Below are 23,059 nucleotides of genomic sequence, written 5' to 3'. Positions count from 1 at the left end.
TCAGTTGTGTTATTGCAGTTAATCCACTTAAATGCTATTGGATTTTCAGATGAGCTGAATTCTTTGCATCTGCTATTAAGAAGCTTTGTTTAGATGAGAAAGGCCTGTTATTTAAATCACAATGAGTTCAGGGAGATGTCAGGGTGCAGCAGGCACCTTGTGCCAATCTGCGCCGGGGAGCAGGGGGCAGTTTTCTCGCCGGGGCAGCGGGGAGGCAGGATGCGAAGGGAACGCCAACGGAGCAGCGGGGCCGGACCGGGGCCGGCAGCGGGGTTCGGAGACAGCTCGGTGAGGGAGCGGGGTGCCGGTGCGGTTGCGGGGGGTGGGTCCGGCTGCGGCGGAGCCCCGGGGCGCCGCGTCCCCGCGGCCGCGGCGGGGAGCCCCGCGCCCGCGCTTGCCGCAGCCGGGTGCCGCAGGGCGGAGGGCGCCGCTGCCCCCCGCTCCCTCCCGCACCCCGCCTTCGTTCTTTTTGGGGGGTGATTTTGTGTTCCTTAAGGGGTGTGTGTGTCTCCGCGTGTGCGCGTTCTCCTTCGCAGTGAAGGCTGCGCTGCAACAGCAACGTTAAAACCCCCCCACCACAACCCTCCGCCGCTCTGCTGCCCCTCCCCTTCTGCAAAAGGAAAGCCCCCTCACACCCCCCCCCGCTAAAAAATCATAACAACGGTAAGAAAGCGCGCACACACACACGATCGCTCCGTGGCCATGGCGATCCGCTGTGCCTTATGTAAAGGCAGGGCACACGGCCGATCCCGCCAGGTTACACGCCGGCTGCTGCGCAGCAGCGCCCGCCTCCCCGCCCGGTGCCGCAGAGGGCCGGCGGCGGGGGCTGCCCTGCTCCCCCCGGCCCCTGCCCGCCGCCGGCTCCTTATTTTCCCCAAGCAGTGGGCAGAGCCCCCTCGCCCTCGAGCAGGCGCCGCAGCTGCCGGCACCCCCACGACTTGTTGTTGGTGGGTCTGGTGCCGGAGCACCCGGGAGGAGGGGCGGGGGCGGCGCACGGCGGGGCGGGAGCGGTATATGCTGCTCCTCGCCGGGGCCACCCTCCAGACCGGCCACTGCTCCGGAGCGAGCCTGGAGCTTCTCTCCGCCTGGAGTTGCAGTTCGTCTCCGATCCCCTTGGGATTTAAACCTTCTTGCATATATATATATATATTTTTTTTCCCCCCTTCCTCCTCCTCCTCCTCTCTTTTTCTCCCGTGCAAAGTGGAGCAGGAACTGCACCAAGGCAGCCCGCGAGATCCTGCAACACTGCTCCGATTTAATTCCCTGCTATTATTCCTAATTAATTATTATTTTTGACCTCGCCCTCCCTCCCCCCCCCCCCGCCGGGGAGGGAAGCGGGACCATTCTCGGCAAGAGAAACATTTCGCTCCGTATCTATAATAAAGATTTTTGATTTTTCCCCTTTCCGAGGAGGGGCCGGGTGGAGGGCAGGCACGGCAGGGGGGGGCCGGCCCTCGGTGGAGAGCGCAGCCCCGCGGTCCCGGCGCGGAGCGCGGCCGCGGCGGCGGGGGGAGGCGGCCCCAGCGCCGCCCGCGAGAGGGGGGCAGCCGCCCCAGACAGGTGATGGGCGTTTCGGCTGCGCTCCGGATCGACTCCTTGGGTTTCACTTTGGTCTGATCTAAGCAAATATGCAGAAGTACCGGCTGGTCTAGTCCTAAGAGCCAAGAGGAGCGAGCGAGAGCGGCAGAAGGGAGAGCAGCCACGCTCCCGTAGCGAGGGGAACGTACAAACAGCGGCCGCGCCGTCATTAAGCTACCGCCGCCCCGGGCAGCCCCGACCCACCCCTGGATGCGGAGGACCCCCGAGCCACCCCGCTGCCTTTCCCCTGAGGGATGGTACTGAATTTCTGCGCGGCAGGAGCCGGCCTGCAGCTCCTCTCCATCAGCGTTGCCTTCCCTCCGTGTCTAAAGTGCACTAGACCGCGATGAGGACCTGGGCTTGCGTTTTGCTGATAGGTTTTGGCTACCTGTCCTTTACCTTCTCCGAGGTAGGTGAGAGCGGCTCCCTGCGCTCCCGGTCCCCGGGGCACGGCCGCAGCCAGGGGTCGGGGCGAGCCGGGGCGGAGGGCAGCGGGGAGGGAGCGGGCTGCCCACCTGGGCTCCGCGGGCATCCCCGCGCCCCGGCCCCGCCGGCAGCGCTGCCCTGCCCCGGGCCCTGCGCGGCCGAGGCTTGGGAGCAAGTTGCCATTTCACGCATGGCAGAGGCGAAGGGGAATGACCGTGCATTCCGCTCCCAGGCTGCTGGCTGCCCTTAAAAATTTATATATATGTATATAATACATATATTACATGTATTATAAATGCGTGGTAAAATATCCACGCCCCGCGGGTGCCAGCGGGCTGCGGCTGTGTGGGAGCCGAGGGTGCGCGGAGCCGCCCGGCCCGGCGCGGCCGCCCCCGCGGCGCCCGGCGCTGCACCGCGGGCACCGCGAGTGCCGCGGGCAGAAGTTGGGCGAATCCCCCCCCGCCGCGCCCCAAAACGCCCCTCCCCGGTTTGTGAAGCTCCCCCGGAGCAGCCGAGAGCCAGCCCGCCCGCCCGCTGGGGACAGAGGGGGCGCGGAGCCGCGTCCTGGGGCTGCTACAGGTGGCCGCGGTCGGGGCGAGCGCGGTGCTCGGCGCTGCACGGCGGCTGTAACTTTTCCCGGGACCGCGTCTGCTTGGCACTGGGAGCCGCGACGTGGGCGCTGGTAGGATGGCGGCCGCCCCGTGGGACGCGGTCCTCCTCCTCCTCCTCCTCCCCGGGTCGGGGGAGCCCGCGCCCGCGGGGGACTTGGCACCCGCTCGGGCGAACTTCGGCAGCCGCTGCCCGGGGTGGGCTCCAGCCGCCGAGCGGGGCGCGGGGGCGCATCCCTGCCGGGCACACGCTGCCCCGGCCGGGCCGTGCGGGATCGAGCCGTGGCGCAGTCGGGCGCGCAGGCGGGGGCGGCGGGAGCGCTCCGTGGAGCCGGGGTGGGTGCGTGTATGTGCGTGGGTTTTTCTCCTGCTTAGTCCAAACGCGTCCCGCGAACGCCCCGCGGCCTCCCTGAACCCCCAGAGCCCCGCCGCGCAGAGCGCCCCGCGCTGCGGGCGCGCCTGGCGGGGACTGCGCGGTGACCCGCGGTGTGTGTGTGTCTTTGAAGGAGGCCGAGATCCCGCAGGAGCTCATCGAGCGGCTGGCGCACAGCGAGATCCACAGCATCCGCGACTTGCAGCGCCTCCTGGAGATTGACTCCGTAGGTAAATTAGTCCCGTCCTCCTTCCTTCCGCGCCGTCGGCCGCCGCCGCCCCGGGGGGAGGCACCGCGGGCAGCCCCGCTCCGGCCCCCGCGCCTCGGGGGCGAGACCCGTGCGGGGACCCGGCCTCGGTGCTGGGCTCCTTGTCAGAAGGGAGGCGGCGGCCAAGGGGCCGATCGGGAATTAAAACTTCGGGGGGTTCAGGGCGGAGAGGGACCCGGTGACCCCCCGTGTTTTCAGACCTCTCCGTCTCTCAAGCGGAGAGAGGAATTTCCCTGAGGTTTGTTGTTGGGTCTTGCAATGCTCTGTTATCTTTAAACTACTGTCCTAGAGGTATTTAAAATATTTGAAACAATATTTATGAATGAAGTAATGTCTCTTCAAGCGCTGGGCTTTATTAAAAGGAAAATAAACCCTCCGTGCTGATTTTAAACAGGAACCTGCATATGAAGCTTACCCTGAAAAATACACTTTTTTTTTTTCCTCCAAAAGAAAATAGTGCAGGGTTATTTTCTGCATCATTAGGCATGCAAATGGGTGTAGTGAGAACGTGCAGTTAAACAGATCGTTACAGCAGTAAATCAGGTCTAGAAGCACTGTATTGCTGGGCTTCTTATCATTTGGTTTCACTTGATGCACTTTGTTCCTGATGATTTCTTCCCTCAGTTGAGAGAGAAACCCGGCACCTTTGATATGCCCAAGGGAAACCTGCATCTTGCTGAAGCACAAACATGGAGAAAAATGAATGAGTTCTTGCTTGCATTGGTACTGGGCCATCTCCCTTTAAACCATATGCTGTGTATTTTTGTAAAGTCTGTGCCAGGTTCAATCACCTTCATTCAGTGTTGCAGGATCCTTCTAGAGTTTTAACTCACTGCTTTTTGTACGGTGCTCTATTAATGAGCAGGAATGCATTATTTTGCAGGCATAGCTTTCAATTTTCATGTGATTAGGGAGCAAACGGTTTCCCATTACACTGAAAATGGGAATATTTCTCTAGAAGCACGGACACTTTACCATAGAGTCTAATTACTGCTTACCAGATTGGCATCAGTTTAGTATTTTTGGAGAGTGGTGCTTCATCATTGTTGTTTATCGCTGCAATTAAAGAAACTTTCACAACAGGGAAAGGGCATGCAGTATTTCCCCAGTGAAGGCTGTTTTGGACAGACAAGTGCACTACCGCTAAAATCTTTTTCCCAGTGAACTCAGTAGAGTTGGCTGCTGTTGCAGAAGGGCTGGATCTGAGTGCTCACATTTTAAAATAATGCATGCTGCTTCTGCCTTTGAGTCAGGGTTCTGTAGCTACCAGAAGACGTTATTTTTTCAAATACCTCAGTGTAAGAAGCACATGCTTCATTTTTAAATACCACTTAGAAGGAGAGCAAAAGTTCACGTGGCTCCATTGCAAGAGAATCAAGCAGACAAGTGGAGCAATGGCAGGAGCTGAACAAACTGGTAGATGGAGCAGAGAAATTTATTTCGGAACATAATTATTTACCTCGTGGCGAATATTAACCAGGGGATGCAAGACCAAAAATGGAAGAGGTCAACCACGAGTTTACCATTTCATTTTGCTGTTTTCTTGCAATTTGTCAGTTTAGAAACCATTAGAGAAACAGGACACATAAATATTTTACTATTTCAACATGAAACAGTAATTCCTTAAGACATGAACTCAAACAATATTAAAAAATAAAACCAAAATATTCAGCCTTTCACCCGGTTCTTGCTTATGTGAGTGCTCCCTTTGCCCGTGTGCTGAGCTGTACTCTGAGCTGCACAGGCACGATTGGGTCCTCTCAGAGTAACCTGTCTTTACTACCAGCATTTGCATTTTCTGGGCACAGTCCCACGGGCTTTACTGTCATGAGTAATTCTTACTAAGGGCTTATCAGAGTGACTAATCAAACATTGAAATTGCCATGCTTTCTTCAGTAAACAGGATCAGGCCTGTTTACTATATTTAGTATTAGCTTCAATTAGCAAATCAAATGCTTTCTGGTTGCCTCTGATAAATTGATATTTATGAAATGCATTTCCTTAGGGCTACACTTGCCTTCAGCGAGGGCTTCTACAGTAGGTATATTTCTCTTTTATAGCATATACTCATTTTAAACTGAGGCTCAGAGCAAAATCACTCCAGTGACTGTTCTCTCCCTCATTTTAGCGTATGGTATTGCCAGTCCTTCTGCATGTGAGTAGCCCTGTTTAAACTCTGTGGGTGGACTTGAGAATTAAGAATGATCTTGTAGGCTAAGAGTTTGCAGGATCAGGCATGCATGCAGAAAATGTCTGATATTCCTGAGTAACAAGGCGGAATCTGTGGAAAATGAAGGAAGAACAGTCATTTTCTCTCCTGCAGTGCAAAACACATATTTTTAATTGGAAAAGTAAGTTCTGTAAGTCAGAGTGGGCAGGTTTTTCTTCTATTCTGACAGATTTGGTCTCTATATTGTAGCGCAGAGATGACTGATAACCCCCTTCATAAAATTAGAAACCACACCCCCAGACCATCTGGCATATTACTTAAAGAAAAACACTACCCAACATTGTATTCAAAAAACGAAAATCCAGGCCAGTTTGTCAGAGCCCAGTGCTGCATGTCCGAAAAGGCAACGTGAAAATTCTCTCTTTACATCAGAAAATAGGGGTCTTGTATTAATTTGCTGTGGTTGGGACCCACTGGCAGTGGCAGAATTGCCTTGGCATGAGGGAGAGCAGAATCTGACCCCGTTTGAAGGAGAAAGCGTGCCCAGCCCCAGGAAGTAGGCAGCTCTAGTGTGCAGAGTACAGTTTTACTACGAGCAGACTAAACCACCGAGACGGGGGCATTTCCCATATTCTGCCTGTGAAGTTCTCTTCGGCTTAGCAGGGTGGTTTTTCTCCTCTCGCTTCACCTCTCCCCGTCTGTCCTGTGGGAGGTAGAGTTCATTTCATCACCTATTATGTTTGCCTCCCGCTGGGAACAGATTTTTTTTTCCCCCAGTCATCTCCCTGCGTGGGGAAAGGCAGGGCTGAGTGTGCTTCTTTGCATGGTTTAAGGGCATCCACCGCAGGGTCCCCTTAGGCCATGTGAATTTAACGGCCTGTGATTAAGAACCAGCAGAGCAGCTTTTGTTAAGTGGAGAAATGTTCTAAATTAGCAGTAATACTTTCATGGAGAAGCGTTTAGATTGCTGCAGAGCTCAATCTATTGGAAAATCTGCTGTTGACTTTGTGGCTTTTGGTGTGGTGCTCAGATGGAGGATGTTACAGTGCAGCGTGTTGGCTTTCCTTGCACCTTTTAGGCATGATGAGAGGAGGGCATCTGCCATGTATGTCCTGTGTTTTTCCTGAGACAGATGAGGGAATACTCCTCCTCCTTTACAGATGGTTGATCACATCTAGGTAAAAGAAAAAAAACAAAACTAAACAAAACAGGATCTTGCAGGCTGTTACTTATATTTCCTTCAATAGATCAAAGTTGAAAACTTAATGACATCTATCTCTGCAGTTGGATGTCAGAAGGGCGTATTTTGAATCAGCCAAAAAGATCAAACAAACAGTCTGATGTTGCCTTGGGCTTTCTGGCTCTAGGACCGATTTGTAAGACAGACCATTTCTGTTTATTGTACCTTGCATTGAATTCCTGAAAAAAAAAGAGATAATGAGAATTTCCTAAACTGCTGCTGTTGGTACTAGAAGTCTTGGATCTCTAGTTTCTGGATGCACATCAAAGTGATGTCTAGGAGGGTTTGTGTTGAGACTGCATGTATTGGGGGTTGTACCTCACATAAAGTAGTTTGGAAGGAAGATGGTAATGCAGAAGTATAAATTGATAAATATAAAATAGCAGTAATCTTAGGATGCTTTCCACATGCTTCTTCAGGGAGAAGAGTAATCACGTATTGGCAGCGTCACAGAAACTCTGTGATTTATACTCCATGACCCAGTGGAAAATTGCCAATCTGACAAAAAAGAACAATTTCAGCTACACTAATGGATTGACCAAGGCTAATTGCAAGAGTTTTTATGCCCATCATTGATATGTTGTCAGTACATAAAAGATTACAGAGAAATTTCTTGATCGGCTGCCACGAAAACATTTTTTTATTATTAAAACGTTAAAAGAGAGCTGCATTAATCTGGCTCTGTGCAGCATCCTCCATCTTCACTTGGTGACAAGCAGTGTTCGATTTCTAAACTAAGAACCACCCGTTTCTAGGCTTTCTGCTCTGAGCCTCATTTTGTGAGGCGCTAAGCACCCATAAACTCCCATTTCCTTTGCTAAGAGCTCATCCTTATCCTGCAACTAAATCAGGACATTAGGGGGAAAAACTGATGCAAATTAGGTATCAGCCTTCCTTAAGTCAAACTGGAGAGTGCTATTTGTAGCGTTGTGGTTTAGGTGAAATAAAAGTAAGTCTTCTGGCCATACATCCAGGGTCCAGTAGTGTGAGTTTCAAAGCTGACTGGGTGATTTTTCAGTCCTGCTTGGGCAAGACTCCTGTTGACTTAGAGATTGCTTGAAGTGCAGTGATTTTCCCATTGGCTTCACTGGGAAATGGAATTTCTTCCAAATGCCTGTGGGGATCAGGGGGATGCCAAATGCCTTTAGCATTTTAGTGTCTTCTGGCTCCAGCCATGTGCTCTGTAATTCTGTTTATTAAGAAAAACCCAACATGGATGCTGTGTCGATAGAAATACAATTTGTGTTGCATAATGCACTGAGGTTTGACTGGAACTTGTTTTGCAGTCTGCTATGCTGGCTTTGTAGATCTCTTTTTTTAACCCTCACAGAAGAGACATGAACTTAGGAAATGATATACATGTTTAAGATATGTAGTGAGACAGTGAGATGCAGTATGAGCCAGGGGCCTTCTTCACCTTAAAAATCATCTTATAAGCAACACATGGTCCTCGACGTGTCATTTTGCTTTGTAAACATGACGATGGAATGTGGCAAATTGCAGCTGAGTCGAGCAGTTATATATAAGCACATGGTTTAACATATTGGTTAGCTGATCATACTAGTCCTTTAGTCTAACCAGTGTCTTTAAACAAGACAGCAAGAAATCCATCGTGGTAGAAGGGAGCTATGCCAGCGTGTTGAGTGTGGGATTAGGACCTGTGGCCCAGACCTGCCATACAGCTGGCAGCATCCACAGTTTCTCTTTTCAGCAAGGATGAGTGTGCCCACCAAGCAGTTGGGATTAGAGGTGTTAGTTTTGTGTTTAATCTCTTTTTTAAACACTGTTTGCTTGTGGACAGAGATGCTTCTTGCTCTGAGCCTAGCTCGGATCTTAGGCTGAGCAGAATTCGTGCTGCTTTCTTTTGAGTATCACTTCATTGCCTCAGATTGAGGGAGAGGTTATGACAACTCGAAGCTGCCAAAAAGGAGGTCAGTATGAAGGTGTTGGGTGGCTGAGTGCTAGGAAACAGAAGAGGGCTGGAGACACATCAGAACGGATCCTCATTTTGCATAACACCATTTGGGATCAGGTGGATGGCCTGGTGCCATTGGAATGGGATGTGGGAGACCTGGCTTCACTCCCCAGCTCAGTTGCAAACTTCCTGTGGGATCTCTGGCAAGCCATTTTATTTATCCCACTGATGAATTTTCTGGAGTATGGGGTACAATAAAAGCAGAAATAAAATCCATTAGTCATTGCTGTGTTACATTACAGGACTGGGTCTGCAAATAAGGCCCAATACCAGATAATTGGTCAGATTCCAAAATTTCCCATCGAAATCTATGGGAAACAGGCACCCTACATAGGAAGTAGGAGCCAGTTTAAGACTGGATTTCACAATGACTTATTTCATACAAGGATCTGTTCAGCTGATAAGGAGAATAGGCAGGAGCGGTGGGTGATCCTGGCACTGTGTCTTGGACCTCCCATCATATCTTAGCTACCTAAAATAGTATTTTACAAGAAGTGATGATAAACCCTGAGGCACAGAGCTCTTTCTAAGGTGCTGAAGATACTACTGTCTTCACATCTTACCTGGCTCTGCAGGTGATTTCACAAGCTCCATGTTCCTTAGGGCACGGTTTCTTGGAGGGAGGAGAAAAGGAGTTGGTTGGTTTGTAGACCAGAGCCTTATGATGTGTGTTCCTAGTAAAGCTGAGAGTAAAACAAGTTCCAGACTCACAGTCAACTGAGTATAGAAAAGGAACTGGAAGCAGGGAGTGTGACAGTGCAGAAGATGGGAGTATAGGATTTTGGTAGCTTGCAGAGAGGGTAGTTGAGTCCTGTGTAATATCCATTTACATTTTTTAGTGCACATCACAGTTTTCTTTGGAGCCAGCAGTGAAACCTTGAAACTCTCCAGTGATGTTACAGAGGACACTCCAAGCAGCAGAGTGCTAAAATCCTTAGTTTTGGTGTACAAGAATCTGTGTGCAGTCCTCTGTTTGCAGATTGTGCTCGTCGTTTTCAGAACCCCACTGCATGGGACATGACCTGAACTGCTTCACTTAACAAAACCAAATAGTTGGAGCAGTTATTTTGTTGTTTTTTATGATAAATGAAATGCCAAGTTTTCCATCTTTGCTTTTTCTCATGGCCCTTTAACCCATGTGGTAGGCTTATTTAGGGAACAAGACAAGCCTGGATGCAGTCCCAGAGTCTGCAGTAGCTTCAGATGCCCCTCCAAAGGTTAGGATACTTCACAGGGGATTTGTTCTGCAACAGAGAGGCTAAAAGGAAACCCATGCTAGTTACTTTTTGCTTTTGATTCTGTCCTAGTGCTGCCCTGAAAACCAAGCAAGAGAAAATTTACAGAGGCAGCATTGTTGCTGTTGGGTCTGTAATACCATGTTTTCTACTGTAGCCTCATACAAGAACTTCAAAATGCTTGTTAGAAACATTTCACATGCGGTATTATTGTTCCTATTTCTACACCTTTCCAGTAAGAAAAGCTGTATTATGCCTTTCACATAAAAATGCAACTGTTTTACTTTAGATATGGTTCTCTGCCACAGTGTGTGCACTGTTTCAGGGTAAAATGGATATTAGAATTAAATTGTGCATGCTTATACATGACATTTAACTATGCCTGTGTCTTTCCTGCCTTTTGCCCATGTAATTGCATTAACAAGGGAGTATATTAGACTAATTGCAGCAGGATTTGGTCTTGTGCATATGAACGGCACAGCACTGTAGAGACATTGATGCAAATAACATACCTGAGATTTAATATTTTGTTTCCTGTCCTAGGATATGATGATGTTTCAGAAACAAACTTGAGATCCTATAGTGTGCATTCTGCTAAACATGTGCAAGAGAATCGTCCTGTGCCCATTCGCAGAAAAAGAAGCATTGGTAAGAAACAAGCTGTTTGTACTTTGGGAGTGAAAGCAGAGGGGGTGCTTTTGGTCAGCCAAGCAGGACATTTCACTGCAAAAATGTGACATGCACAAAGGGAAAAAAGGGCATTTCTGGTTTCTGCCTTTCTTTTTGCACGAAACGAGCCGTTGCCTGAGAAGCTGTCTTCTGGAGGATGTCCATAGGAGACAGACAAGCACAAATTCTTTACATTCACTTTCTTGTTGCAGCATGTTCGAAAGCTAGACCTCGGTTAGAAAATGCTGTGATATTCAATGTATAATTCATAGTGTGGGGAACAACTACAGCAGTGTGCCTTAAAAAACATCAACAGTTGGTAGAGTTTTCAGTACAGAAGCTCCACAAAAGGAAACAGCTTGACTCTTTATTCACAAGAAAAATACAGTTTATCCTAAAAATTAAAAGCCATTGATGGAAACGCCGGGACATTGATTTCCATCATTGTGTAGGGCACCGGCCATGTTTACAGGGGATTTTATTCTTATTAAGCGACGATGACGGTGACCCGACAACACCCGAATATAAATTTAAAGGGATCCTAGCACAGGGTTTGTGTGCAATGCTTGTTCATCTGGTTAGGCCTGGGTGTTCTGCCGTTCCCGTTTGACTGTGGAAAACGTCCATGATCTTATCTGGGATGGGTAGCTCGGAGTCAGTCTATTTGTGCTCTCAGCTGTGGTGGGACGCAGCGATAGCTCAGCGTGCTGTCAGCGTGCACTGCAGTGTGAATTGGCAAGCGTGCTCGTCGCATTGAATGCCTCCAGAGAACAGCGGTTCTGAAACAGTCTGCTACACTTGGCACCTTACCCTGCAAGGTGTTGAATGCCTCCCCGTAAAAGTCAGTGGGAACTGGATATGCTCAATAACTTGTGGGAGTTGCCAGCTATCTTGTAGTATTGGATCCGTTAATTTTCTTGAGTTCACGGCGCTGGGGATTGAGAAAAAGAATTTTCACTCTATTTAGTCCATTGAAATGCATCTCTTTCAAAACTGAGCCTAGATTTTCATGTTACAGGCACAGGCCAGGCCTGAACTTCTTGTGCTTCAGAAGTAACTGAAGAAGTGCAGGCAGTGTTCCAGTTCCTTGACACATCTAACCCAAAGCTATCACTGCTTCCACTGTAAGGCAAAAAAAAAAATCCAAGCTGTCTTTGGAGAACTTATCGTCAAACAACTTGTCCCTGCGATTGCTATTTTTTGCTGGACCATTTTGAAATATCAGCTTGACTTCTTAGGCAGTCCCTAGGATGAGAATGATAACATGGTTTGGATCGTGACTGCATTACACAGTAGTACAGAACTATATAATATGTGGCTGAAGCTGTGATTTACAGGCTCACCTCACCTGAGGCCCACCAGGATTTGGTTCAGCTGCAGATTTTTTGGTCATGCTACTCTTATGGCTTTGCCTCATTCAAGAAATAATAAATTAAATAAAACCCACCATGTACAAAGCTTTGATAACTTCAGTAAAAATTGCAACTGCCCTTTGGAATGGTGGATGGACCAGACTCCCTGATGTGGGGATGTTAAGGTTTTGGAAGTGGAAACCCAAATCTTGAAAGGTTCAGGCTGGTGCAGGTTTTCTCCCAGCTGAACCAGTTTGGGTATGACTCAGGTAACATCAGTGGAACCGCTGAGGTGGTATTTGCCAGATATTGCATGTTTGTGTGATACCATGTGTGTGCAGTGATTGCCACAGTGCTGGAAAACAACAGCTGCTGTTACGCAGTCGCTATGAGGCTGTATTAGAGGGTCATCAAATCTGGAGGAGCCCCTGGCTTGCTGTCACTTCTAAAGGGCCAGGATTGTCTTATCTAATGGGATGTGCTCCGAGCTATGTCGGGAGCCAGGCCATTGTAAACCCTCGTTTCTGGGCTGGGTTTTTGGGAGTGAGTCAAGCTTCTCCCTCGGGTAGCACACACACAGTTTAGTGGCAGGCAAACAATACTCAGCACTGACTTGTCAGTAACCGGGGGGGGAGCTCAGAACACCGTCTCAACTCACGGCTCAGGGGTGCCACTTAGGGAGGGTGTAAAACATCTGCGTGCTGTGAGGTGAGAGCAGCTGCTCACCTGGAAGTGTGAATTTCTTGTGCCCGCAGAGGAGGCCATCCCGGCTGTCTGCAAGACCCGGACGGTCATCTACGAGATACCTCGGAGTCAGATCGATCCCACCTCGGCCAACTTCCTGATATGGCCGCCCTGCGTGGAGGTGAAGCGCTGCACTGGCTGCTGCAACACCAGCAGTGTGAAATGCCAGCCGTCCCGGATACACCACAGAAGTGTCAAGGTGAGCAAATCCTGGCTGCAGAGCCCTCAGAGGGTCCTCTTCGGTCCGAAAACTCCATGTATATTCTCATGGCTGTGCCGTATGACCCGGATCTTCATTACCCATCCTCCCAGCCGCAGGATGAGATAGAATGCTCCTCTCCGTTTTGAGTGAGCAGATGGCCTTTTCAAGTTACGTGGCGGTTGGAAAATCTTGGGTTTGGATTTGATTTTCGCAGGATTCCCTTTAGGTTTTCTTCTTTTGTAACGAAAATAAAGTTGATTGTGTCTTTCCCATGATCTCGCGCAGTACAGATCTTAAAGTTAAGAAGATAAAATGACTCAAGGGGCATTGGACTTAAAAAAATAAATAAATCACAGTATGGAATGCTGTTTTCTTAATTAAATATTATGCAGCCTAAATTGGGCTTTTATATTTGACAACATAACACTTTTGATCTGAAAAAATGTGTTTCAAATTATCTTACCCCAGGGATAGAAGACTCAACAGCTTCATGCTGTATTTACTCATTAGACAAAATCCCTATTGCAACTTTCCAGTAAATATTACGTGAAATATTTATGTTCATTTGGCTTCACTGTGTTCTAGTTTTTATCAGTATTTAAACAAGTACTGTTGATCTACATCTGTGTGTAGGAGATTAGACTTACACTTAGCATTTATATTGTGAAGACTCTAAGTTCTTCTTGTTCTTGTTGCCCTGAGTATTTTAAGAGCAGAATTTAAAAAAAAAAAAGAAACCACCACACTCTTGAACATAAAATTGCCCAGCACAACACACTGATCACTGTACTTGCAATGGATTTCTTATTTAGAAAAGTGCTATTCACTTAGTGCTGTATGTCCTAGACAAAAAATTTAGGCACCGAAGCCATTTCATTGTTTTTCATACGTGCAGACATGACTTTGAGCAGGATTCCTTTTTCTTTTCTCTTTCTGAATATCTGAAAAATGTTTTCACATCCAAATAAACCAGAGAAACATCTGAGCAGATTCCCTCAGTGTTTCCAAAAATAATCATACTTTACACTTGCTTGCTGCCTTTCCTTTGTGGGATATGCTTTGCAGAAACAATTAAAAATGAGTTAAAAATTGGGATCAGTAATTATTTGAGGGCTGAGAACAAACTGGGGAAGTTGAATGACTGCAATTGTAAGCCTTTCCAAACAGGAGCTAAAGAGCAAAGTGCCTCAGGGTTTAGTGCTGTTGCCTTTGGGTTTGATGCAGCTTCCAGTTAGTTTTGTGTAGCAACTAACACATACAAAGCAGCTGGAAGTGCCCAGCAAAGGGTTGAGATGTGTATTACAAACTTGCTGTTGATACCTGTGTGTGGTACTGCAACCTTGTGCTTCTTTTCCTACCCTTGCAGTGATGGGGGAGACAACATATGAGAGAGAGAGGTTTGGCTGCCAAAGTCCCCCACTGCTGGGGACACCAAGCATCCCCTAGAAGCTGCAAACTCCCCAGCTGGCAGCAGCTTTGCAGGATGTCATTGCTGGGGCTGCTTCCCTCATTCACTTTGCTGATATGGTTGTAGGGCTTTTAGATTTGCATTCATTTTAGTAGGGCACAAGCTAAAAGTAGGCTCAGCTGAGCAGCTGCTTTTCGTGGCTGTGTAAATATATTGCCACCAGCAATATCAATATACGTCAGCCAGCTTTGGAGGACATTTTTTTTTCCAAGCTCCAAGACTGCTCCAAACGGTCATTAAGTAGCAGGGGAAAAAAAGGACAAGAGGTCAAGCAGGAACAGGATGTTCATTGTAAAGGTTGTAGGCTGACCCCACTGTCACACCAGAACTCTCAGAACACAATCCATATTTATGCCCTCCAGAGTCAGATCCTCTTGTAGCTTTGATGTAATTGATGGTTTTCTGAGCCTTTTGCCAATCCTGTGTTTAGAGCTGAATGTCTGCTCATGCCATTAAGTAGCTGGCCCAGAGTGAGGGTCGCTGGAAAGGTAGGGGGAGCGGTTTTGGAGAGCCTTCTCAGCTGTTCTGCGGTGCAGTTGGAAAGCCGGCTTGTGTTTTCCCCTGATGTCAGACTGCATAAAAGCTCTCTTTTGATTGAACATTGAAAAGGCTTTCCCCGCTTCCTCCTCATTGACAAGGTAGTGAGATCATAGCTGGCCCATTCACACTAGAAAAATGTTCATCCAGAAAGGTCAGCAAGTAGGTTTGCATCATCCAACAGGCGAAAGCAGAGGGTGTTTTCTTTGTCTTACTGAGGGCCACTGTAGTCAAGGTTAAGAGACGGTTGTGGCAGTGTGGGAGGAGCAGTGGAGGTGCTTGTGTTGGGCATTCTGTTCTTGGGACATGAGTCGAGGGCTGGAGGGTTTGAGGATGTCCTTACTTTGCCTTAACTGAGCTCTGGTCAGTGAAGCACCATTAATGGGCTTGTGGAATTGGAGCTGTAGGGAGGCTCCAAGCCAGGGGTGTGGGTGGAAGAGCTTCCCTGAAACGAGTCTTCTAAGATTTCCCTTTCATGGGGTGGGTTAGTGAAGGGTAGGTTTGCCTTGCACCGTAACAGAGTGAACCCATGAGAGCACAGCCTCCTGGCCCTAAAGACATCTCTATATAGCAAGCTGCACCTGCACAGCACTGCAGAAATCAGACTGAAATGAAGAGGCTGGTTGGGAGTTGCTCTTTGATAGGAGGGAAGGCATTGCATTTCTCTCCTGGTAGAGTAATGATGACAAGAATGGGTGAGTTAGGGGTGTTGGTGTTAGTTACAGAGAGATTTCCTCCTCTATCTGCAAAAGCATTTCAGTAACATCTGCAGATTAGTTGCTTCTGCCCAGTGAGATCAAGTACTTACCAAGTACCAGACTTGCTTTTTTTTGGAGGGGTTCTGAACAGTCTTTTGAAGAGGCTTTTTGTAGTGTTGAGCATGGTGGTGTTCTTGGTGGTTTTGGTCACAGCAGCATAAAATAGTTAATCTTACAGAGCAAATCTTGACTATATTGCTAATTTTAAATAGCCAAGCTGAACATTATGCTTGTTTGCTCCTTTTCAAACTAAGAAACAAGAGCTAAATGACTCCATCTACCTCAGCTTTGCCTCAGGTTGGCCTTCAACCATAGCCCCACCAGCTTCAGCCATTTCTGCATATTCAGTGTTGAGCTAATCTGAGGAAATTTAACCTATTATATTCTTACAGTACAGTAATAGGAGAGAAAGATGCAGAGAAAGGACCTGTAAGGGAGGGAATGCAGGAGCAGCTCCTCAGCTGTCACTGGGGAGTTGTTCAGAGGTTTGAAGAGAGATGGAAAAAAATGCAGGAATTCAGAGTGAGTTGTTCAGCAGAGTTGCCCAGCCTCTGAGGAGGTTAAAAAGGCCTTGCAGAACAAATGGGACATGTGGGTAAAATGGCTGTATGTCATGTTTGCAGGTTTAAGAACATTTTTCTTCAGTGACTTTCTGTCAGTAGGATAAACAGCAGTTTGATTTAGCTGTGGCTTAACTGGCGATTACAGCCAGCACTCGGTGGGACCTGCAGGCAGGACTTGGTATCAAAGGTCAGTTTAGGAATGGGAGAAACAAAGGAAACCCTGATACAGGTGAAGGCGGGAAAGGCAGCGATGAGCCCTCAGAGCGTGAGGAGCCCTGGCAGAGGGCAGGGTCTGGCTGCTCTGCTCAGACACGGCACACAGGGACCCCACATCAGCCATTCCCTCTGGCAAGGGGGTGACGAGTTTGCTTCAGCTGCCCCTGGACCTTGAGGCTTTTCTGAGGCAAGGATTTTGGCAGAGTTAGTGGCCTGTAAATGTGTTTTTAGGATGGGTGGGTGCCAGACTCTGAGGCGCTGGGCAGGCACAGCTGGCACAGTGTGCCCTGGAAGGCACCATTCCGGTCCTGCCCTCCTGTCCCAGGAGCAGTGACTTGCCAGGCCCCACAGCAGCCCTGATGCCTCCCCAGTACTTTATTCCCTGTTGACTTATGTCTTCCTTGTAGACAGGTTTTCCCTCCATCATATCAGCGTGCATAATACGGAGGCAATATATTCCAAAAGGTATCCTCACTCAGTTGCTTTTAGGGTTTATTTCTCAACCAGTATTTAGCTGTCAACCACATGAGTTCTGCTGTTATGAGGAACTTTCTGTGCCTTGCAAGTTCCTGCCCACAATAAGGTTTGGCTTTGTGCTAGAGGTGTTTTGGACATTTCTGCTTGCAGTCTAGTTTTTTTGCTGCTATTAGTCCCTAGTTTCAGCTCTCCCAGAGCAACTTTAAAAAATGTGTTCCCATGATGTTTCCATTAGGCCATGTATTTTTATCAGATTTTATTTTCATTTTTACTTAGCCACCATGCTGTATTGCAGGATGTAGACCTAGAGTCTACACTGATGCAAGGATGGTGCCACTGATTATACACCATTTAAATTAGTCAGTCATTTCACTGCCTTTCTCTTGAAAAGTTTTTACATAGTGACATTTGTGGGTCTGGAGGATCTGAGGATTTTTATTTTTGTTGCATTAGAGACAAGTCAAAGAAGCTTGTTGATTTTGTGGAGGACTGACCACCTCAAGGCATTGGGTAATACACTTGAGACTAACTGTACAAGATAAACACTGGGGAGAAAAATACAAAGAAGAAAAAGGATCTGTACACAGGGCCAGCTCTCATGCTGTTCACAGCTATCCCTGTTTATACCCACTGAATATCTGACCTGCAGCCTTCATCATTGTAGATCAGTGCTGTGTGTGGCAGCAGCACTGTGTGTGTTAACAGGTGACACAAACACTGCAGCTTGTTTGGTTTGTGCTGTTTCAGTTTGAATATTTGCAGCGTCTTACAAACTGACATTGCTTTAACTTGTGTAGCATGAAGGAGGGCAGTGGAACGTGTGCTGGATTGTATTTTAACTGCAGTGGTAAAAAACAGCTTTAAATTGCTGCATAAATTAATCATGATCCTCTTCAAAGTATTATCTTTTATTTTTAACTGTTGTTTAATACCAAATAGCCACAGGAACTCCATGTATCTTTCAGTTTGGAAAACCAAGCAAAACAAGGGCAGACTTTTAAAAGCTTGATTACAGTTTATTTTTGTTGCGTGTAATTTTCAATGAGACTGGTTTATTCTAACAGCTGTAATAAGCATGGCAGATCTGAAAGCTGTTTCATGATTGCTGGGTCTCCTTCTTTGTCTCTGATGATGGAGGTGTCTTAATTACTGTTTGTTTTCATAAATTTTAAGGATTAGTCATCCTTTGATGCCGCATGACTCAGTTGTACCATACATTTTCAAATCTTTGTGTTCAAAGGCTGGATGTAGTTGGGTTCTGACAGGAGATTTTGAAACATACTGTTTCAACCCATAGCTAGTCTTTCACCTGAAGTGTTGTATGTCATGGCTAGCTCCTGATCTGTTTATATGGAGATCTGACAGTTTTGGAATGTACCTTTTAATGTGGATACTTTTTTATTGCATCTGTCTCTGTAACTTTTGTTTGCTGGGTAAATGAAAATCATCTCCAGATCCTGTTGACACAAGGGGCAGTGACTAGAACGTGGATCTGAATTCCTTGTTCCATGAAGGAGAAGGCAGATCTCCCACTGGCTTTAAGAAGGCCAGGATTTTGCTCTAGCTTCTGTCACTGTCATTCAGAGGTCCTTGATAGTTTTGTCCAGAGAGCAAGAAGAGTGTTTCTGGAAGCTGGGAATGTGATGGGTTTTTCCAGCCACCGCTCCCATTTTGTGACACTGTTCCAATTTTGGAAGGGCAAGGGAATGATTTTCATAGTGTGAAGGTTGATTTGGAGCATTAAATCCCTGTCAAATGCACAAGTAAACCACGACTGGGAGAGTCTAGGTTAATTGTGGATGCTTTATTTGGTAGCAACAGGAGCTTTTGGCTGGAACAGCCTTTATGGCTTTGTCATGTAACTTTTGTAGAGACAACCAGCCTCTCCTGTCCTTCTTCTCCCTCATCTCTCTTATTTATGCATCCATGTGATATGTAGTCATCTTGTTTGCTGGGACAGCCACATTGCAGTGCCCTTTTGTCAAAGGATGAATAGGACTGAGAAGCCATGATTTCGTTTCAGTGATTTCCATTTCAAGCAATTATCACTTAATCTGCAGTGTTCAACACACAACTACACATTGGACCCCTGACAAACTCTCTAGGACTCTCTTTGCCCACATAATGCCATATTCCCTTGCACAGCCATGACCATCACACCCATTACACTTAGCACAAGTCAGCGCCCAGCATCCCACAAGCCATTTCAGCACCCCAGAACATGAGTGTTCCTGCCCTCTGTGCCATTCCTCCTCTTCTGGCTTCCAACCTGTTGGTCAGGATGTCCTCATGTTTGGCATCCCCCCCAACCAGTGTCCTTCTGTTCTGCATTGGCTCCCTTCAGATGAGAGACCTGCGTGTAGCCAGAGCTGCTCCAGCAGCACGCTCCTTCCTCCAACCTCACCTTGCCCTCCAGGCTTTTTTGTTGTAAGGATCCCATAAATGGAGCAGTGCACTTGGAAGCAGTTGGAAGGACTTGGAGAGGAATAGTGTGCCTGCCAGCAATCCACAGGAAGGCCAGAGGCTGTATCCAGTTTGCAAGTGGTAGTTCCCTTAGACCTAAAAACTATTCATGGGGGCTCTTGTAAACAAGTCCTAGGTTGTTAAGGAAGTAAGAAGGAATGGGATTGTTGCTTTCTGAGGTGATGCTCAGGTCCTGGCGATGTAGAGTTGAGCACTTCACATTCAGAAGGCTCGGAGACACCAATTTGTAAATAATAAAATGAATTACAAACCAGTCTAATGCCTTCACTGTCAGCCTTTAACAACACGTACAGAAGATTGTGCTAAAAGTGGCACTTTACAAGAACAACCACTGATTTGAATCCATGTGGAAGTTTATTGTGATATGTGTGAAAACTGAGTTGCTTAAAACTTCAAACCAAAATGAATGGGAAATTGTTTTATCTCTTGGGGGAAAAGCAAATGGTTTCAAACTGCTGAACTTGAGTAAACAAATAGTCTGTGCAATAAATAGCTACACGATGCACAATTAAGATAAAGGATGATTAGTATGCTAACATTTTGTATGGGTTTGGCTACGTTAAAAACAGAGGTATATAGTTATCTGTCTTCAGTTCTGAACTATAATAACCATGTTAATGTGTCTCAGTACATACCTCATCGTATTTTATAGGTGGCAAAAGTGGAATATGTTAGAAAAAAGCCAAAATTAAAAGAAGTTCTGGTGAGATTAGAAGAGCATATGGAATGCACCTGTACATCATCAAATACTAATTCAGATTATAGAGAAGAAGAAACTGGTATGTTTTCCTTTTATTTTTGCATTAATGCTGATTTCATATGGACCTTATATTTTTATTAGTAAAGAATGCAAAGCAAATGTTGCTTCCAGTGAACTCAGTAGAGAAGCTCCCAGCTACTTCTCTGTGTGTTGAGGATGCAAAATTAGGGACAGTTTGTGCTATATAAGGAGTTTGGATTTCAAGTTTAAAGTGTATCAGTTCTCTTTAGGTTAGACTTCAAATAAATGTAAATGCCCAGTAGTATTCAGGTCTTGCTTCACTAAGTTAAAGGTTGTCATGTTGCAGCTTATTGGTGAGCTCTGTTGCCTAATTTCTTTAGACTTTGTGGAGACAGGGCTAAGTCTGAGATTTACTTGACCTTGGGGAAAATATTAATGAAATAAATGTAAAGCACTTCAGAATAAATTCAGTGTTCAAGGGTAAGGAGTTAGTTTTGTAACAACATTGCCCATTCCTTTTGTTTTCTTATGTATGTGTGGTCAAGAATTTGTCAGCTTTCACATTAAACCTAAATTTGCCTCATCAAGACAACATTTAAGTTACAATGGGGAAAGATTAATGGGGAAAACGCTTTTTCAATCTGGCTTTCATAAAATCATTCTAAATTGATCTAAAATCATAATCGAAAATCTTAGCTCAGATCTTCTTACTAGGGTGCAATCAATGCAGAGCTTGACACACATATTAAGGAACCCCACTACAGTGGAAAGGACATCTCCCTTTCTTCTAATACTGGTTGAAGGCCAACTCAAAAGTTTGTTTTGCACCTCTGCAGGAAATTTAAGGGTGCAGTAGATCCAGCCCAAAATTAAGAGTCAGTGAGGAGCAGGTAAATATAGGAGGAAAGCTGCCCAAAGGTGGATTTTGTAGGTGGCTGGGTAAGGAAGGGCTTTCTGTACTGTCTCCTTCCAGCATGGAGACATAAACCTGGTCCAAGCAAATGTAAACTTCAGTTGCTATGAACAGAGCAGAAGAATTAGAATTTGTATAAAAGCAAAGTTAGACCTCTGCTGTGATTTCATTGGACATCAATTTATAATCTGAGCTGAGTGTTTAGCTGAAACTATGTGACGTTATGAGTAGATAAAACCACACAAAGTGGTTCTTTTTGATGTCTGTATGGTTTGATATATTTTTCTATGTCTTCTATTTAGAAAAAAAAAAGTTTCATTTGATCAGTTTCACTTTTCCAAATTGTCTTTAACTACCAAAGACTAAAGCAGTTAAGATTTTAAGATGAAAATTTTTCTTTCTGATACGTGTAAAAAATGGGGTAGAATCGTCGTGGAAAAATATAGATTTCTAGGATTTAATTACTGATAGGAACAAAACTTGCACCAGCACGTGGATGGTGAGCTGAAAATAGCTTAACTCCAGAGCTGAAAGCAAATGTTGAGTACTGCATGGTAACAGTAATTATAGCTGGATCTTGGAAATGACGTATGCAATGCCAACTTCGTTTATTATTTCTTTACTTTTGTATAATTACTTTGTAAACCGAATGTCAAATCAGACGTTGTGAAGTTATTACTTTAATGCAAAGGATAATGAGATTTCTTTGAAATGTAAACGGTTTGAGTATTTATTACTTCAGTGTTCAACGAAATGCGTTACCTTGGGGCTTTTTACCAGCCCTGCCCTTATGTTAACAGGAAGGCCTAGGGAATCAGGTAAAAAACGGAAACGAAAAAAGTTAAAACCAACATAAAACCTACTGGAACTATTTGATATTCAGGTAGGACCTATATGCTGAACACCCTAATAGCACAAGTACTGGAAAACTTAATCAAATGCCATCACTTCAACTTAATCACTGTTCAAAATCTTGACACTTGCTCTACCTCAAGGCTGCGAAGAGATTAGATTTGATTGGCTTTGATAATTCTACCTGCTGGTATTTTCCCTTTAAGCTCCACATCACCATCAGCATCTTACATTCTTTAGCTACTTCCTTTTCTTGCCTTTTTCGTTTCTTTTTTATTGGAGGGTGCTAATACTTCAGCTTCTGAAATCTCAAGTTCCATTGCCTCTGCTTGTGTTTCATTATTATTGATTTCTGAGGTCAAAGCATCACATAATAATGCATGAATGGATTACCAGATTACAGATTGTTGTGTTCCCAGTCCTTGGCTGTAAAACATTGAGTGTACATACAGCAAATACTGTTATATGTGTGGCCATCAAACCCATGTTCTGACATGAACTGGGATTGATTGTTCATGCATCTGATAATCTGCCTACCTGGCAAGGAAGGTGCTTAGAAATACCACTTTTTGTGTTGCAGGGCCCTGTGTTATTTACACCAGAAAATTAAGATTTTTTTTTATTTTTTTGGTCTGTTCAGTCTCAGTAGGATGATGACAGTCAGTCATCAAAATTCATGAGGTTTTCAGTGTAGTGAAAAACTAACACCCTCTCAGTGCAAAACTGACTGAAATCCTTTGGCCAACATATTAGCAGTGCATGATGATGGCGATACACATTCCAAATTAAATATGGAATTTCCATTTCTAAATGACTTGAAAGTATGTAAACTGCAGCACTTGCAACTGATTCTAGTATTTGGAGTGGGAATGATTTGGATTTTGCAGTGTATGTGCCTAACGCCTGGATGATGGTGAATTATTTTCAAGCCCCTGTTTTTGCACATAAACTCCCAATGGCAGTTTTCATTTATACTGATGTACCGTTTCTGAAGAATGCTAAACTTGATATCCTGTTTCAGATTAACAGGTATTTATTGGGAGTAGTATGATAGAAGCAAAGATTTTCTAAAATTCAACTTTAAAAGTGAGCATGTAAACTCAATCAGAACAGCATTTAGAACTTCTTGTCCCAGGTTAGTGACTCTTCATGCAGAACAGTTTTTTTTTAAGTCATCTACTTCGAGGACAGGACCTTTGATTCTAATCATAGAGTTATTGTATCTTTTTT

At 45.9% G+C, this 23,059-nt stretch overlaps 1 protein-coding gene across 7 annotated transcripts in view; it reads left to right on the top strand.

Moving 5' to 3' along the window:
- Positions 1–1,030: 1,030 nt before the first annotated feature.
- The window catches only part of PDGFA (platelet derived growth factor subunit A), a 36,192-nt gene continuing 14,163 nt past the window's right edge, over positions 1,031–23,059 (top strand). For 3 of the 7 annotated variants that reach the window (XR_004359894.1, XM_032704001.1, XM_032704002.1), the window contains exons 1-5: positions 1,031–1,987; positions 3,119–3,215; positions 10,417–10,521; positions 12,650–12,837; positions 19,996–20,122. Coding sequence is in view for 4 of the 7 variants with exons in the window: in XM_032704001.1 (XP_032559892.1) it covers positions 1,925–1,987; positions 3,119–3,215; positions 10,417–10,521; positions 12,650–12,837; positions 19,996–20,122 (580 nt within the window). In the remaining 3 variants the exon portion in view is untranslated. Of the gene's footprint in view, positions 1,988–3,118; positions 3,216–10,416; positions 10,522–12,649; positions 12,838–19,995; positions 20,123–21,777; positions 21,861–22,850; positions 22,965–23,059 lie in introns of all 7 variants that reach the window. The other 4 variants (XR_004359895.1, XR_004359896.1, XM_032704003.1 and 1 more) reach the window with 4 other exon arrangements.

This window comes from Chiroxiphia lanceolata, chromosome 16 (assembly GCF_009829145.1).
Source record: "Chiroxiphia lanceolata isolate bChiLan1 chromosome 16, bChiLan1.pri, whole genome shotgun sequence".
Taxonomy (NCBI): domain Eukaryota; kingdom Metazoa; phylum Chordata; class Aves; order Passeriformes; family Pipridae; genus Chiroxiphia; species Chiroxiphia lanceolata.
Note: the sequence above shows the minus strand (reverse complement) of the source record. Positions and strands in the feature narration are given on the sequence as shown.